At 46.9% G+C, this 18,484-nt stretch overlaps 1 protein-coding gene across 2 annotated transcripts in view; it reads left to right on the top strand.

The window, feature by feature from the left end:
* The window catches only part of Grik4 (glutamate ionotropic receptor kainate type subunit 4), a 304,308-nt gene that overhangs the window by 5,857 nt on the left and 279,967 nt on the right, over positions 1 to 18,484 (top strand). For both annotated transcript variants that reach the window (XM_026779045.1, XM_013346302.2), the window contains exon 2: positions 5,449 to 5,583. In XM_026779045.1, the coding sequence (XP_026634846.1) occupies positions 5,499 to 5,583 (85 nt within the window). In that variant the 5' untranslated portion in view covers positions 5,449 to 5,498. The remainder of the gene's footprint in view (positions 1 to 5,448; positions 5,584 to 18,484) is intronic.

The following is an 18,484-nucleotide window of genomic DNA, read 5'->3' as shown; positions in this document are numbered from 1 at the left end:
AATATGTAGCTTTTTGTTTTTGTTTGTTTTGATTTTGGTTTCCTTGAGTTTTAGAGGTAAGTATGTTTTGTTGTGTTTAAATATAACTTTTTCTGTTTGCTTCTGGATTTCATCTGCCTGGAATATAATTTGCCATCCTCTTCCTTTCAGTTTGTGTGTCTTTGCCAGTGAGGTGTGTTTCTTGCAGGCAGTCGGGCCTTTAATTCTTACCTAATTAGCCAGTCCATGCCATTTAATGGGAGAGGTAAGACCATTTACATTGAAATCTAATAGAAGGGTATCAGTTAATTACTATCATTTTAATGTTTTTTTTATAATGTGTGATTATTTTCTAATTCTCACTTGCTTATTTACTGTTCTGGAGACATATTTTTTCCTGTGTTTTAGCGGTTGTGTTTATCTTTCTCTACTGTGTGAAGGATCCTCTTGGAATCACCTCTGCAGTACTGGTTTTGTGCCATGGATTTCTTTAGATTTTGTTTCTCTTAGAGGGTCTTTATATTTACTTTATTTCTGAAGGTCAACTGTGGTAGAGATGGTAGTCTAGACTGGTGGGATTTTCTTCCATAGTTGAAAGAAATAATTCACCTCCCCCTCCCCTTGTCTTTAGTGTTTCTGTTGAGAAATCCAAGTTATTCTGATAGGTTTACCTTTAGAATAAGTTAGCATTTCTCTCTGGCAAACTTTCAATATTATTTCTTTCTTCTGTACCCTTGGCTTTTTAACTGTAGTATGTGGAGGTTCTCTTCTGATCTTGTCTGTTTTTGCTTCTAAATGCTTCCTGTTCCTGTATGTCTGCATCTTCCCCCAAATTTTGGAAATATCTTGCTGTCATTTCACTGAATAGGTTTTATGCCCTTAGTCTATACCTCAGCACCAACTTTTATATCAAGATTATATAAATTTGGTCTTTTAATTATGTCCCAAGAGTCTTGTATGTTCTGTTCATAATTTCTTACATTTTAAAAATTGTTGTTTTCTGAGTATTCTAATTTACTAATCTTGTCTCCAGCCCCTAAAAGTCTTACTTTTAATTGGAATAGTCTATTGTTCCGGCTTTCCACTGGGTTTTTAAATTTATCTTAATGGGATTTTCATATTCATGATTTCTGCTAATTCTTTTTAAAAAATCTTTGTCTTTTGAACTTCTGATTCATATTGTTTATTGCCTTCCTTAATTGGTCCAATTATTTTCATGCATTTTCTTGGAAGTCATTGGTATTTAAAAAGTCTTTTTTGTAAAATTCTTCATTCTAGTATTTTATCTTATTCATTATCTTTGGAGTCATTTGCTATAAAATTATGAGCTTTGGTAGGAGTTTTGCTGTCTTAGTTTCATATATCTTTTATTTCTATGTTAAGACTTGAGTATATTTGGAAGGGATAGCTCTTATCCATTTTATCTGAGACAGGGTTTCTCTGTATAACAGCCATAGCTGTCATAGAATTCACTCTATAGACAAGGCTGGCCTCAAACTCACAGATATCCTTCTGCCTCTGCTAGGATTAAGGGGACACACCACCATGCCTGACTAGCTATTATACTTTTATGTGAGAATCTCTTTAAGGAAAAATGATCTCTTGATCATGTATCCTTTGGTATATTGTGAAATGGGTTTGAATTATAGCTTACCTGTTAGTTTTTTTAGGGGTTAGTCTGTTTTGACACAGTACATATACTGTCAAAGCCTTTAGGTTGTACTTTCTCTGGAGGTCTCACAAGAGTGGTGTACTTCCAGTCTATTATGGAGATGTATTGTAGACAGCAGAATATATGAGCCCTCTAATCGTGCCTTCATGTACAGCCTGAAGGGATGAAGTATGACATACACTGTAGCCTGCATAGATACACTATCCACACTTTGTTGTGTTGTTTATCTCTGATATTTTTATCTACTGCATCTGTGCCTACATGGATTCTGATCTTCAGAAGGACATTTTTCTATCCCCTATTTGTTGTATTGAAGTATCCACTGAAGTTAAACCAGGGTTGGGTTGACTTTAGAGCAAGGTACCTGAACTCATTAGCAGGGATGAGTGTGTAGCAGCAGAGCATCTTCTCCTATGCTCGACTCCCAACCTGTGAAGGTGGGAGAAGACAAATAGCAGCAAGTAGCAATGAATCAGGTAGAAAAACAATGTAAAACTCAACACCCACAACTCTCAACCTTGACAACAGCGACAGGAATGGTGGTGGTAAAAATAATACAAACAGAAACAGTTGAAGATGTGATAGGAAAGGTATAATTAGGAGAAAAGATGAAGGAAAGTGGAAGCAAAAAAGTCCAAGTATTCAAAGAGTGAAAGGAGAAAACGTAAAAAGTAAAAAGCGAGAGTGAATGAATTTGACTACTAGAAGGAGAGGGAGGGAATGAGCAATAAATTTCTGCTCCAAATGATTGAAAATGCAGAGAAAAAGAGGAAAAGCAAGAGAAATGCACATATATGAACAAGTCAGAAAGAAAAAAGGAGTCCCAATAAAAAAACTGAAAAAGTATTGTCTCCGCTGGGACATTGATATGGGCAAGGGTGGGTGAGGACCCACTGCTCAAACAGCTTGCTCCTCGTCCTGTGTCCTCTCCAGCTGTGAGTCCTTGCAGAGAGCAGAGTCTGGGCTTAGCTGCCCTCCCTTTTCCAGGGCGTTCCTCATTCTATGGGAGTGGTTTGGGACCAAGCTGGTGAGAAGAGTTTTGTTTCTCTGCTTGGTAGGACAAAGTAACATGGAAGCAAATTTCTTTCAGGTGAAGTTTCTCCTGAATAAATCATTGCAAAGTATTCCCAAGGACAGGTTGATGCTGTGCTCCATTGGGGTCTGGGTCTCGGGCATCCTCATGAAGCCCCAAAGGAGGTCAGGACAACAAGCTGTATTGTGGTGAGGGGGTACAGTGGACCTCCCATTTTCCAAAGTCTGTGTTTTCTCAAGGCCCAGTGTCTATTTGCAATTGTGTATACCCGCTTAGTTTTTCTGACTCTTAGGCTGCCTGCTGGGAGTCCCCAGAATTAAGGACAAAGAAACTCTGTTTATTTTTGTGTTTCTGACACCAATCCTGCTGTTTATATTTTTGAATGAACTTGCTTCAGTAGCTTTCTACTTGGAACCACTCTGGGTTGCAAGGTAGATACTGGCTGGGAGCTATGGAAATAATTGCTGTGAGAGAAAAGGATAATGTAGAGGTTTGGTTTCTCCAAAAAAGCAGGGACTTGCTTTGCTTAGTTACAGCTTTTTCAATATGGCTTTCCATTTACTGCACCAGCCTTCTGTGCTGAAACAGACAGCATTGCTGAAGATCAAGCGCACATGGCAACCCCAAGAACAACTAAATCCAGACGGCCTTTTCCTCCTGGTCTGTGTCTTCATTGTGGTTCTCCCGTTACTTCTCCTTGGTACAATGATCTCTGGGCTCGGTCTTCTCTTTCTGTCTCTTCTGTGTGCTCGAGTGTTCATGAGTGTGAAAGTGCACCTGTGTGCATGGAGGCAGGGGCACCAGCTTAGATATCATTCCTCAGGTGTTGTCCACTCTGCATTTTGAGCCAGAGTCTCACTGTCCTGGCGCTTGCTGAGTAGACTAGACACACTCGCCAGCTGGCCTCAGGAAACTGCCAGTCTCTGCTTTCTCCATACTAGGACTACAAGCACGCGTCTGTCTTTTATGTGTGGTTTCTGGTTATCAAATTCAGGACCTCACAACAAACACTCTATTGGCTCAGCTATCTGTCCAACCCATGACATCTGCATTTTTTGCTCCTGGGTTGATAGCTATAGATTCTGGATCTCTCCAATTTCTGTCTGTCCAGCATTGAGCTCTAACATGTCTCTTTGTTACTCACCTCACTGAGAAGCTGTTTTCTGTCAGTGTTAATTTTAAACCACAGATAAGATTAAGTATGCTGCTTGCTTCTAACCCATCATTTTGGTGACATTTTTTTCCACTGACTAACTTCTGATTGCAGAACACTTTTGTTTGGTTTTGCACTATAGAGTCATGCTGTATACAGTTTTGCGCCTGACATCCTTTTTTCTGTGTTGCGTTAATGACAGTTCTTGTGCTGTGCCATGCAGTAGTTGGTTATTCATGTCCATGCCTTTATCACACTGTGTCGTGTGATCGTACAGTATATTTCTCCGTTCTGCTGCTGCACACTCGGGCAGCTTCCAGTTTGGGAAAATATCAAGAATGCCACTGTGAACTTCTAGGATATGTCTTTGGTGAGCATCCATGCACTTCTGTTGGAGAAATATCAAGGAGTGGGGTCACTGGTTTGTGAGTATTTTTGGAAAGCTCAGGTAGACCAGTTCTCCAAATCATTTGCATGATTTATGTCCTGTCATGGTGTGTGAGAGACCTAGTTGCTTCATGTTTTGTAAATGCTGTGCCTCAAAATGTGCTTCTTTGATGCCAGTGGATCTGAGCATCTTTTCTAAAGTGGATAGGCCATTGATTTTATTAGTTAGTGAAGTATCTGTCCAAGGCTTTTGACTGGTATTCTGTTGATTTTCTATGGGGAGGGAGGGGGAAAACATTTTAATATTTTTTCCTTTCCTGGAGCTCCCAGGATTAAATACGCAGGTTCTCAGGGCCCCCACTTTCATCTTAGTTGTGAGGCAGAACTGGCTTGGCACAGATGCCGAGTCTTAGAGTAATCGAGAGGTCAAGGGAGGGTTAGTGGCTCTGCTGCCTTGGGGAGGAGCAGCCACCTTGACAGCTCTGGCTTTGATATGAGGTAGGTGAGGAGATGGAGGGAGCACGTGAGAAGGGTTAGCATCTGTAGATGAAGCAGGTACAGAAACTGTGTATTGGGCTGGGGTGTGTACCTCAGCCATCTCTTTGCTGGGAGGAAATGTCTCCCAACCCAGCCATGGAGGAACTGACTTGCATGTACTCCTTCATCTAGGGCAAGCTTTACATAAGGTAGCTTTCCCTGAGTTATCTTGGTCCTCAGACCAGCTCCACCAGGAGGGAATTAACACCACTTATACAACCAAGGAAGCCACATTGAGACAAAGAGAAGCCTTGTGAAGACCACACAGGTGGCAGGTGGGAGAGCTGTACTTGGACCCATCCCGTGTGCTTCAGAATAACCCTCCTCGTGCCTCCTCTTCTGCATATCCACGGCTTCTATGCCTTAAGACAGAATGAAGATCTTGAGTCTTAACTAGAGATTTTGGAAAGAAAGAGAGGTAGCATGGATCCCACAGCCTGTTAGAGCAGCCTGCCTTATGTGCACCAGGGACCTTCTTTGATCCCTGGTGAGTGTAGGCGAGCCAAAGACCCCCAGTTCCAGGGCTCTGCCTGCAGTTCCCTCATGGCTGCCAGACGTTCTCCTGGAGGGACTGTCAGCTTTCCCCACTGAGGCCCTCGGGTGCTCTCCGGAGCCTCTGTCACTGGGATGGACTAGGTGGCTACCTAGCTTGTGTAGGACTCACACGCTTCCTCCACTCCCTCACAGCGTTATGTCATGCCCAGACCAGCAGAGGGCTCCATGAGGAGTTATAGAAGATGCCCCGTGTCTCCTCCGCGCCTTTGGTGCTGCTTCCCGCGTGGCTCGTGATGGTTGCCTGTAGCCCACACTCCCTGAGGATTGGTAAGTACAGTCTGGCTCTGGGTGACAGTCTCATTGCTACCCTAAGTGGACATAGAAGAAATATCTTTATATTTCACAGGCTCTGTGGGAACGTTTCCCTCACCTCCCGAAGTGTGGCTGTGGCAGACGTGGAGGTGGTGGAGGCAGAGGTGGACACAGATGTGGATGTGGTAGGAGTAGACTGGTGGCTCCCATCTGTTCTTCCTGCCAGGCTCCATCAGTGTCTAGAATAAAATGCTGCTTACTCCCTGGTATAAATCATGACAGATTCAGTCTGCGTGTGAAGGGGCAGCTGTTAGTGATGAAGGAGATTGAAAATGACTACAGGGATTCCAAATCCAGGGCTGGAGAGAAGCAGTTGCCCCTTTCTTCTGATTGGTCTAAGAAGAATCTAGAAGATGGTGTTAAAATTGTCTTTGGCAATTTGAATAAAGTCCAGTGTTTGCTTGGTGTTTTCTGCCCAGCCTGCTGGGAAGGGTCTTGAGTTGTTATCTGCTGACCATAGCCTGGCTCTGAGCGGGGTGACAGGGCCACTTCAATCTCTTCTTTGTCCTTAGTGCTGTGGACAAGCAGGGTTGTGACTTACACCCCTGGCACCTCTACTCTTGGCAGGCAGGTCCTGGGAAACCTGACGCCTCCTCCCCTGCAACAAGCAAGTAAGCCTAGACCACTGGGAGCCAAGGCACCGTAGCTCTTGGGACCTGGAGACACAGCCCTGCTGGTGGGGATGAGGGCACCATGTACTCCAGCAAGAAGCAGCACCACCACGAGATGGTCCCACGCAGAGGACCTGTGTAGTAGGCGGGAGGGAGGGTGTCAGAGGTTAGGGATGTCCACATGAGTATGTGAAACATGGGTCAGTGTGGTGGGCTGAGGAAGACCCTTCTAAGAGCAAGTCCTCCATTCTTAGGTTAGATGATCATTTCCCAGGGAAGGTTTTGCAGCCAGATAACCATGAGTCCTTCATCCCAGACTGGAGGTGGGTGGAGCAGAGTGGTTGCTTTGCTCACAACAGGGTCTTTTCTTTTGAGACAATGTCTCACTATATAACCCTGTCTGGCCTGGAATTCACTATGTGGACCAGGCTGGCCTTGAGCTTACAGAAATCTGCCTGGTTCTGCCTCCCGAGTACTAGGATTAAAGGGGTGCACCACCATGCCCAGCAGGACCTGGATCTTCAACGTGAAACCAAAAGGCTGGAGGCTGATATAGAAAAAGATGGCTTGATATTTGGCGGGAGAGCCTTTCCCATCACAAGGACTGGTGATGGTCAAGATGCCCAGGCATGGACAGAGGCAGGCTGATAGCTCAGACCACAGTCAGGTCAGGCATAGCCTGCCGGAGGCTGAGCCTGCAGGTGCTCCAGCTGCTCCGTGTCACCTCATGGGCATATTTCTCCAAGCTAATGCAGCGGCTGCTGAGTGAAGTCTCAAATGTAGACAGGTGATCTAATTCTCTCCTCATCCTGCGCACAACTCCTTGTTCTGCTTGCTTTAAAAAAGACGTTAAAACCAAGACCTTCCCTCCCCCTTCCTCATTCATTTCTATAGAAACTACAAAAGCTAATTTAATTCCGCTTAGTGATGATGCAAAACGGTTCATATCCTTAAGATGCTTAATTTATAAGATGCCTACAGTTATCTAGTGTTTGCTGCAAGGTCCCCACCACCACCATCACCAAATGAGCAGATAAAGACGGAGCCCATCAATTTCCGTTTGTCACTAATGGGAAGCAGAAAGGAACTGAGCCAGAATTACGACCCCCAACCCCACCTTGCCTCTCTCTGCACGGGTTCTCTGGAAGAAGGAAGCAGACACCGGAGTCCACAGGCTTGGTTGCTAGGTTAGTAAGAGGGCTTTGATGGGGTCCCTACAGGCTCCCCCCCCCTCCACTGAGCAATGCTGGTCTGACTCTGTCGAGCCCCCAGTTTTGATTCATGGCAGTCTTCTTCTCGCACAGATCCCACCGTCCGTCAAGGTCAAAGTGGGCTTGATCTCTGTGAGAGAGAGCGAGAGCAAGAGAGAGAGAGGGGGGAGGGGAGGGGCAGGCAGAGGCAGCAGTGCCAGGGCCGGTTTTCTTGTCTCCTTGGTTATCTTGGAGTTAGAAGCCTTGTAAAAGTCCCTGATGGTTTCCGGTGGCGAGGTGCTAATTACACAGACCCGGAGGGGAAGTAGAAGGAGTAGGACAGGACTGGGAGGAGAAGTAGGTCAAGAAAACATGGGTAGCTGTGCTTCATGCCAGGCAGCCTGGCACATGGCTGGGTTGGGGCAGTGCTGAGGTTACCAGGTCTCTGAGGGGTTCACAGAAAGGGGAGGGGCCGCTGTTCCCCTCACCTTCTCAGGGGTCACCACTACCACCCGGTGAGCTTCTCTGGGTCTTTTTCCAGGGCCCTCCCCATCTCCTGTATCTTCAGAAGAGATAGCTGTCAGAGCCGGACTGAATACAGGGACAGGGAATAAATTGTCCAGTCAGTTCCATCCTCACCCCACTTGTCGCTGGTGACAATATGGATGTTTGTAAAGAGGCGACCGAACCCATTACCCTGCCTCGTGATGGCTGTTTTTCATTCAAGTGAGGCACAGGGCGGGAGATACAGCCAAACTGTCTATTAGGGTGTCTGCTGTTTGCCCCACCCCCAGCCCCGAATGAAGTTTTGGGTAAGAGAAAGGGATTTTATTTATGGCTGTAAGGCTATCCGCATAAATTTCCCAACCTCTCGCCTGTGTCTCAGACCCCTTCAGTCATCCATCTTCTGAAAGTGTTTTTGATTTTGCTTCTGTCCCTCTGGGTCCTCGGAGTGATGACTGGGGAATCACAGGTAAATAAATGCCCCCAAACTGTTCCCATCCCTGCAGCTTAAAGGGATCATGGCTGCTGGATCTTGCTATAACAGATGATGAGGATCCATTATCCAACCTGCTCGTTTTTGCAGATGAAGTGATGTGGCCAAGGTCACATGGTTATATGTGGTTGGCCTGGCCTGAGAGCCTAGTGGTTTTGACTCTTTTTTTTTGTGACCTTTAGCCACCGGGCAGCATAGTCAACTTCAGTACCACGTGTCATTTTCTCTTCATTTTCCCTGATGCTAGTTAATGTCCTTATCTCTGCTGCACTGGATGCTAAGTTCTTATTAACTGTTTAGTGCTAGCTTGCCTTGGCTATTCCTTCCATGCTGCACGGTAGGAACACTGGGTAACCAAGTCCAAGTGTGGGGAGACTTACCATGTTCCGCCTGTGCCCGGACCCTGTGGGAGCACTGTTCTTCCCATCCTCATGGCTTGGAAAACTTCTCCTCCTCTTCTGCTGCCTCCTCCTGCTCCTCCGCCTCTTCCTTCTGTTGTTTCTCCTTCTCCTCCTCTTCTTCCTCGCCCTCCTCTGTCACCTTTGACTGAAATATCACTTTATGTGCAAATCCTTTCCTCGGGGATCTCCTGGAATCAGAGCAGTCCCAGCCGATGTATTGTGTTATTTCTGGTTTAAAAATATTGAAAGATGAATAATTATGGCTTGTATAGTCTCTCGCTTTGCACTGGCATTTTTATCCCCAGTGAGTTATCAAAGGCTAGCTGGCAGATGAGGAAACCAGCGGGGACTTCAGAGGTTCGGTCCTGATGCTGATGGAGGTCTCGCTCAGCATGGGTGGCATTGGATGCAGCACAGGTTAAGGCAGCAACTGAACCTCTGTTTGTCTAAGGCTTCCCTACTCAGTAAAGCAGCGGGGCTCAGATTTATTTGACACTCAGCCTCACTAGGACCCCCCAAGCACTTCACACCTCCAATTTTTTACTTAGTTGATTTCCTCCAATGAGCTCCAGTCCTTTGCAGAGAATGCCCAACCTAGAGCATCCAAATGCTATAAAGATGAAGCTAATAGGAGAATTGGGAGAGACAAGTGGGAAGAATGAAACTCCTGGCTTCTGATCTCAGTGGCTGTGTATTACATCTATTGGACGCACTGAGACTCAAATCTACTGTTGATTTCTTAGCCTTGTAGAAGATTCACCATGGGGGTTTTTGAGTAGTGGGCTCCCCTTGTAATGTTATCACAGGATTTGATTTATGAAATTTTGATCAGTGTGCAGCATTCATCTTTATTCCAAATTGAATCAACTTGATAGATAATCAATTGCTCTTTCACAAGGGTGGCAAATAGAAATTGATGACTATCCCCCTCCCCCCGTGTGTCACCTAGAGAAGGCATACAGGAACATCTCTGGGTCACAATCTCTCCTCTGGTGAGCATCTCTGTGGAGTCTGACTATCTTACTCATGCTTTTTCTCTCAAGGTCTAGCACGGTGCCTGGCCTACGGGACAAGATTCATCTACCACCTGCTAAATGAATTATCTGTGGCAAACTTTGAATCGTGAGCCAGCCTTTCAGTTTTCCAAAGGTCCTCTTCCCAGGATGAGTCAGTGTTCAAGCGTGGCATCCCATTTTGCTGGTGGCCTATACGACATGCAATTAAGAAAGTGTTGTAGTTTGAATGTGAAATGTCCCCAGAGTGTGTGTGAACGTTTGCTCCCCAGCTGGTGATGCTGTTTGGGAAGGTTATGGCACCTTTAGGAAGTGGCGCCTCACTGGAGAATGGGGGAAGACAACTGAGTGAGGGCCTAGAGGTCTTTCAGCCAAGCCCCACTTCCTGCCCTCTCTCATTTCCTGACTGTGGATGCAGTGTGCCCCACTGCTTTGTACTCTTGCTGCCGTGATGGACTGCATCCTCTTCAACTGGGAGCCAAAAGGAACCCTTTGTTCCTTCAGTTGCCTCCTACTATTTATGTGGCCACAGTAACAAGGCAAGTAGCCAATACATAAAATGAATATTTTTGCCTCCAAAGTATGCATGTGTGTCCGCAAATGCTTGTGCATTCAGCTGACTGACTCCCTGTGCTCCACTCTGAACCGATGCATGTTGGGGAGGATATGGGAGGCTGGCAGGAGTCGGAAAACTGTTTAGGCCAGCATGGCCTGTGTGCTCAAAGATGACACAACTCCCAAACTCTTGGTGACATCAGTGCCGTGGTTTGCAGTGAATAGAATGTTCTGATGTGTTAGCTTAGTTTCTATGAGACAGACAGAAGGGGGCAATGGTGTGAGGAAGAGCCCAGGGTTCTCAGGACTTGTGACTTGCCCAGGGTTCTATTGAGGTAAGTAGGTTAAGCCAGCGGATGTGAACTGAGCAGAATCCTAGGTGTCACGGTCTGGAATGGCCTGTTGGCAGCACATTCCCTGTGGCCAAGAGCTGAAGCTTCCAGAGGCCAGGATGCTGGTGTCTGGACCTCACCAAGGAGTAGGCAGATCATGGAAGTGACCGTTAGTAGGTCGGTCTTCTCTGTTTGTTTTCAGCATCTGTGATGAGTCTTTGGAGGGGGTGGGTGTTGGCGAAGGTCACATTGCAAGGACACAGGGGTGAGACAATAGGGCCCGGATTCTGTAACTGTGAATTCTAGATGATGGAGTTAATTTCTGTATCTCTTTGATGTGTGGCTGCCTATGCACTAGAATGGCCTGGCTTCCCTGGGGTTCTTTTCTCCCCCTTCGGTGATGATATTCACTCCTCAGTTGGATGTAGCAAGCAAGGTCCAGGCCTGTCTGATAATGGGACCAGTGGGTTGAGCAGAGAGTGGCATGGTACTGAAAGAACATTGTCAGAATTTCAAAAACCTGTTTCCAGTTCTATGGAATGAATGTCTTACCGAGTCCTAAGATGTGGAGTGAGTCATTTGCATAATGTATTTGTGGGAAAGGGGGCCAGGTTGTAAAAACTATAGAGAGATAATTTTGTTTTCATATTTTGAGAAAATGTCTATCTGGCAGGTGGAATGGCTTTCCAGGTGACCATCGAGGGGCATGACAGGGGTTTCAGCATCAAGCTGGGGATTGGACCTGTTACCCCTAGGACCTCTAGCCATCTAGGGTGTGACAGTTTCGTTAGCCTTTGGTTTCATATTCACATGGGAAGACACTTCTGTTTCATTAATAACCATTAACAAGAGCTTAAATTGAGACAGCCACCTACCTAATTAAAGCTATGACCCTATTTGGCTCCAGTTGCTTGGGAAGGCGTGCTAGTAAGCAGATCTTTTGGTTTTGTGATATAGTCCGGCCTCTCTGGGCATGTCCAGTGTGGTGGGTGGGAGAAGTGGCTGTTGGATCTCAGCTAAGTGCTTGTGTGTGAGTCTGAGAGGGTGGGATACACTGGTATACATCGGCAGAACCCGAGCATCCCACTCACAGCCTTGCGGCTCAGCTACAGGCAAGACCGCGGTCACACTTAGCTCTCATTAGTCTGACTAAGCAGGCACACATTCCCTGCAGGGCTTATGGGAGGTGCTGGGGAGCACAGGTCATCAGGGTACTGCAGACAAACTAACAGGCTACCCAGCAGCCCCTCTTGTAGGTGTGTGCTTCCTCCCACGTGGTGGCCGGTCAGCTCCTAGTGGACTGAGCCCGTGGCATCCTTTTAGCCCACCCTGATAATGAGGATTGTGGAGAGAACCCAGGCTAATCCAGGTTTGGCTTTGCAGGCACTGGCATTCACAGTTCTCTAGTCTGCAGACAGAACTCCTCTGCTGGTTCCCGGAGATGTCACGGAAGAGGCTAGTGTTCAGCCATGCTTGAGAATGGTCTGTCGGTATGACCACTTCAGATGAGAGGTGCTTTGGCCTGGACAGTTATCTCAGGGTGGCAGGCGTTGCCACAGCCTGTTACGTTCCTTTCCTCCTGTATTTCAGGTGGTGACATCTTATCAGTCCTGGTCAGTTCTCTGGGGCAGTCACCCCAAGATCCCTCATGTGCTACCCTTTTCTCAGTCCCTTCCACCTGGATATACCCAGGTGCCGTATATGATAGTTTCACTGTGGTTGGTGCCTGGAGAACAAAGGAAAAATGGAGTCAGTTGTGTCAGGGGTGACTCTAAGATTGGCTTCTAGAGCTATCTGGCAGTGTGGAGGTTAGCTCAGAGCATGGGCTCTGGAACCAGGCTGCCTAGCTGCGACTCTGAGCCCTTTGCTTTCAGAGTTGTCTGATCCTGGACAAGCGTGTCGTGTAACTTCTTGGTGCCTCCCCATCTCTCTCCACAACATGGAATCCGAGACCCAGTTTCATGTGCTGGTGAGAATATGGCAAGCTTCTCCTCAGCAAGCTCTTAGGACAACATCAGGGGCTTGCAAGCACTAAGAAAGTGGTTTCTCCTATTAATACCACCCCTGGGTCAGCTGGGCCCTGTCTCTTAGCCTTTCCCTGCCTGGAACACCCTTCTCCGTTTCTCTATCCTATCTCATTCCAGCTTTTCATGCTCTCTGTTCAGGGAGGTGAGACCCTCGCCCGGTTTGGGGAGCTCTGGCTTCTGGAATTCTCAGGGTGCCTTGTGCACGCGCTCACCTGCTCACACAGCATGGCGCTGTCTTTCTTAGTACTCACCCACCTGCTTTATACGAACGTTTCCCACGATCTTATTTGAATTCTATCCACACCAGGAGCCTAGAAGCATCCCATGGAGATGATCTCTGTCTTTGTGCCCTCAAGTGTCATTCACACCAGATGGCAGATCCTCCTTTGACTCCTGTCCCTCTTTAGCTGTCCATGCCCCCTTGAGTTTTCCCTTTCCCTTTACAGGAGCATTGTGTAAAGCTGCTTATTCAAGCCCTTTCTGCTTTCTCTCCCCTCTTGTTATCGATAGTACTCATAATCAAACTCGGTTGTCAGACTTGGTGACAGGCACCCTTACCTACTGAGTTATCTCAATGGCTCCCTCTCCCTTTTTTCTTGTCATCTCCAAATATGGCTCTGTTCTCAGAGTTTTGACCTTGGGTGTCCTCTGTATCCACTGCACGACCAGATGATCTTATGTACTGCTATGTAGATAACCATCTAGTCTGGTCTCCAGCCCTGAAGTGCATTCTGTAACGTATTTATGCAACTATATGCTTGTCGTCTCCACATGGGTGACAACACAGACTCAAGAGAGGCATGTCTGCAGTTTAAATCTCAATTGTCACCTTCTGGCTTGCTATTGCTATGGCTTCTCCACTCATAACGGTAATGTTAGGGATAACAAGATGACTATGAGTGCTTGCTGTGTAAGCATGGGGCCTCATTGAGCTCAGATTCTCAACATTCAGGTAAAAAGTATGGCCTGGTTACATGCCCCCCTAACCCCAGCCTTGTAGGACAGGTGGATCCTGGGAGATTGCCAAGCCAAAAAGCAGAGTTTCTGGTTCAGTGAGGGACCCTGTCTTAAGTCTTAGGGTAGAGCAGTGATAGGAGAAGACCCCCAGTGTCCTCCTCTGATCTCCACAAAGTATGCACAGATGCATGCACCAGAACGCTCATGCATATACCACACACAGAAAAAAAAAATGTATACAAACCTCACTCCCTTACTCTGTCGTATCTATTTGACTTGGACTCCAAACCTTGGAGCCATCCTTCATCCCATCGGCTTCCAGCTCCATCGCCTTGCCATCAAGCCCTGTTGGTTCAGCTTCCCAAGTTCAGCTATTACACACTGACAACTACTGCCAGCTCAGATGTCCCTTCCCTGTTCTGAGCCACACTGTCTTCTCCCCAAACTGCTGCAGAACCATCTCCCTTGTTTCCAGATTGTCCTTTAACTAACCTATTGACCTAAAAGAAAGGGCAGCAAGAGCAACTGTTTTAAAATAGAAGTTGGGTCCCCCTGCCCTTGCCCTTCACTGGCTTCTTGTCAGAGCAAAGGACTAATCCTCCCGATGGCCACCTGAGGCTCTCCAGGGATTGCCGCTCTTCTGTTTACTTATGTCTTCATCTCTGACAGCCTGCCTGCTGCTCACAGCACCTCAGCCCTGCCCCTGAGCATCTTTCCTTTCCATGCCCAACATGTTTCTACCTTACGATCTTTGTACATGCTCTTCCCTCTTCAGAGAGCACTCTGGATTCATTCTTGTGGGGACAGCCATACCTGTCCATTCTCTACGTCCTTTCCTGTCCCCAGCATTTTCTATTCTTCTTTGCTTAACTTTTTCTAGAGCACATCTCACATCTGATTCTCTTTCTTTTTTTCTTCTTGTCTGAATCTTCCTGTGAAGAAAACTTCTTTGTTTTATTCCCTGATGCTTTCCCAGTACTGAAGACAACAAATATATAGAGAGCATAGTAGATGCTCACAAAATATCTTCTGAATGAATAATGCAGACATAAGGGAGACTCCAAAGGAGCTTCAGCATCGAGAGCCTTTGGGAGGCACAGACTTGAGGCCCCACTTAACAAGACCTCCTCCATCACCTAGAACGGTACACTGACACCATTGGCTGTCTTGATATCCCTGTTTCTCGTGCTTTGTAATCATACCCAGGCCCTGGGGTTATTCTTGATCCTGCTCTGAAGGAGCCTGAACCAGTCTGTAAGTGACTTAACATCAGTGTGAGCCTTTGCTGAGGATGGTGCTTTGTCCCTGAGATTCAAACACTAGGCTCTTGGTGTATAACCTACCCCGACCCGACCAGTGTGGCCCCTGGAGTTCACACATCTCCACTGTGGCTGAGTTCTAGTGCTTGCCTTGGTCTCCTGGCTGTGCCAGGCTCCTCAAGGCTGCAACCAGGCCTTACTTATATTAGTCTTCCAAGAACCTAGAGGCCTGAACCCAGCCCTGGTGTCCCAGCTGGGACTGTGTCACAGGCTTCCAGCCTTCTGCTGACACTGCTGCTGTTGGCCAGGTGCCTGCCTCCTGTTGGCCAGGAGCCCACACCAGTCATGGCTGCCTGCCTGTGCTTACGTTCACAAAATCTAAATGGTGGCAGGCACCCCAGTATAACCCACGAAGGCACTGATTAGTGATGACCATTGGGTTTTCTTCCTCTGCTTCTCTGGGTCCACTCTTCTAGTCCTAGTCCTTGGGACCTTGCAGGACAGGCCTGACGCTCGTCTTGGGGATGGTACCTGTGAGAGCTGAAGTGATGTTATTGTCTCTAGCATCTCTTCCGCCTCTCAAATTCATTCATCTCTAGGGCCTTTCTCACCATTGCTTGGACTTCACTCATTGTCCTGGGCACCTTCCGCCCAAAAGGTATTGTCTTCTCTTTCCTCCTTCCAGATTAGGTTGTGACACCCCAAACCAGAGCCCTCTTCTTGTCTTCTTCTAATCTACCAGTTCCTTTTCCTGGTGTTCGGCTTAGTCCCACTCAGCCCTAGCTGCATAGTCTTTGGGTTAGGAAAGCCGAGTGAGCCAGGAAGCGGTGGTGCACGCCTTTAATCCCAACTCTTAGGAAGCAGAAGCAGGAGGATCTTTGTGAGTTCTGGTCTACAAGAGCTAGCTCCAGCCTGGCCTACAGGAGCTGGCTCCAAGTCAAGCTCCAAAGCTACAGAGAAACCCTGTCTTGGAAAAACAAAAACAAAACCAAAAGAAAAAAAAAAAGAAAAGAAAAGCAAGAAAGCAAGTTGAGTCAGAACTTTACCTGTACTGTGAACCTCAGGCTTTCTGACTCCTGCCCCGCTGACTTTGTTCCCAGTCCACAGGCAGAGGCTGCTCTTTGACAATAGCTTACTCCTGGGTCTTGGCACATCATTGTTAGGGATCCAGATGTTGTAGGAGTGGGGTGTTCCTTATAGGAAGTCTGTGGCTCCCTCTCAGCTATGAATTTCCATGTACGGGACATGGGCTTTTGAGCACAGAGTGACACAGAAAAGGGAGGGAGTGCCACTTTGCTAGCAATGCTCATAAATTTCCCTCAGGGGCAGGGATCTAACTTCATGAGACTTTGAGCTTTCAGCTCAGAGGAAATAACAGGGATTTTCCCAGAGATGACAGAAAAGGGACGTATACAGCCCCAGGGGCCTCTGTAAGAAGCCGCCAGTAGAGGCCACAAGACTCCAGCCATCAGCTTGTTTTGCAGGAGGCTTGCAGTGGGTGTGCCCAGATCTCTGGGGCAGCCACCCCAGAATCTAAGGCCCATAGCCCAGAGAAAAGGAAACCCAGAGGTAAGGCAGTCTCCTGTACTTCCTCACTGCGTGGAGGGGCTGGAAAGCGTAAAGGCCCCATCGTGTGGCAAGGGCAGGCGAATGCTAATTGGAGCTGATGGGGAGACTTAAGAGTTCTAAAGAAATTGAGGTTAAGTGGCAATCAGTGCCATTGGTGGAGATAAAGTAGGGTTTTGAAATGATCTCTGTGTTGCCACCTTCAGAGCGTTCCTTTTATTTAATCAACCTCTCTCTTGGCTGTCATGGGGATGACCTTCCAGAAAACGAGGAGGCACCTGTGAGAGGCCCGAGCAGAGCGGGGAGCCAGGGCCCACCTGCTCCTGGGGATTTCGTGTTCATGCTTGCTTTCTGCTGGGTTCCGAATTGTCATTCTTCTTGGCATGAAGCCACAAGGACGGTCCTGTGGGACAGCATGGAGTTTACATTCAAGTTTTATGTTCCAGATATGGAACAAGTCTGACCTTAGAGTTTTGACTTCATGTTCCCGAATTCCATCCATATGTGCATTGAGGAAAAAGATGCCAACCTTTCTCACACTCAATTTCCCATCCTTAAGCTGGGAATAATAGTGCTTATCACTAATTAATTAATTGGTATTAGCTCAGAGGAGCATTGTAATGTACCATGAGCAGCATATGGCATATCGTAATATTTAGTAAATATTAGTTCTGGCTCTTATGCTTCTTTCAAGGAATGACTTTTAGCTCAATAATTCTGGCAAGCAATTGCATGGCCCCTATGAGGTAGTGAAATGGCATGGTCTTGACTGACACAGGGACCTGGAATTAAATTATAGTTTTGTGCATGACCTTGTGCAAATTGAATTATTTGGCCTCTGTTTGACTGCTATAAAAAGGGGGATAATAAACTCACCTTGTGTGATTATTGTGCTTTACGTGAGAGATAATGTATGGAAAACAGCTAGCTGAATGCTTGACAATCGGTAGGAAGTCAATAAATAATAGCTGTTATCAGTAGTGCTTGCATTATTGCTATTACTATAGTTTCTCTATTGCTGCCATAACAAATTACCATGAATTTAGCAGCCTAAACAAGACAAATTTATTATCTCAGTCTGGAGTTCAGAAGTCTTACTGAGCTGAAGATAAGATGTTCCTTCCTGGGGGCTCTCGGAAGCATCTGTTTCCTGCTCATTTGGGTCGCTAGTGGAAGTCCTTCCTTGTGGCTGGAGGATGGAGATCTCCCATTTTCCCCCTGGCCATCAGCTAAGGACCCTATCCTGTTTGTAGTGTGCTGAGCACTCGGCTTTCTCGCTCCTCGTCCAAAGCCGGCAATGGCGGGGTGAGCCATTCTCACCTCCAGTTCCACAGCTGCAGCTGGAAGTGTTGCCCAGGGTGATGGAGTTCTGAGATTATCCTGAACTGGGGGATGTGACCCCCAAGTCATCTCTCCACCTCAGGCTCAGTCAGCAAGTTCAACCTCCTTGGAATCTGAGGCCCCATTTTCTTTTTTTTTCTTTTTTTTTTTTCATATGGTATGTTAGCTTTCTTTTTTTAAAAAAATTATTTATTAAAGATTTCTGTCTCTTCCCCGCCACCGCCTCCCATTTCCCTCCCTCTCTCCCAATCAAGACTCCTGCCTTGTCAGCCCAAAGAGCAATCAGGGTTCCCTGCCCTGTGGGAAGTCCAAGGAATCCCCACCTCCATCCAGGTCTAGTAAGGTGAGCATCCAAACTGCCTAGGCTCCCACAAAACCAGTACGTGCAGTAGGATTAAAAACCCATTGCCATTGTTCTTGAGTTCTCAGTAGTCCTCATTGTCTGCTATGTTCAGCGAGTCCGGTTTTATTCCAGGCTTTTTCAGATCCAGGCCAGCTGGCCTTGGAGAGTTCCCGATAGAACATCCCCATTGTCTCAGTGTGTGGGTACACCCCTCACGGTCCTGAGTTCCTTGCTCGTGCTCTCTCTCCTTCTGCTCCTGATTTG

The sequence above is a fragment of the Microtus ochrogaster genome, chromosome 5, assembly GCF_000317375.1.
Source record: "Microtus ochrogaster isolate Prairie Vole_2 chromosome 5, MicOch1.0, whole genome shotgun sequence".
Classification (NCBI taxonomy): Eukaryota; Metazoa; Chordata; class Mammalia; order Rodentia; family Cricetidae; genus Microtus; species Microtus ochrogaster.
This window is presented reverse-complemented; position numbering and strand designations above follow the sequence as displayed.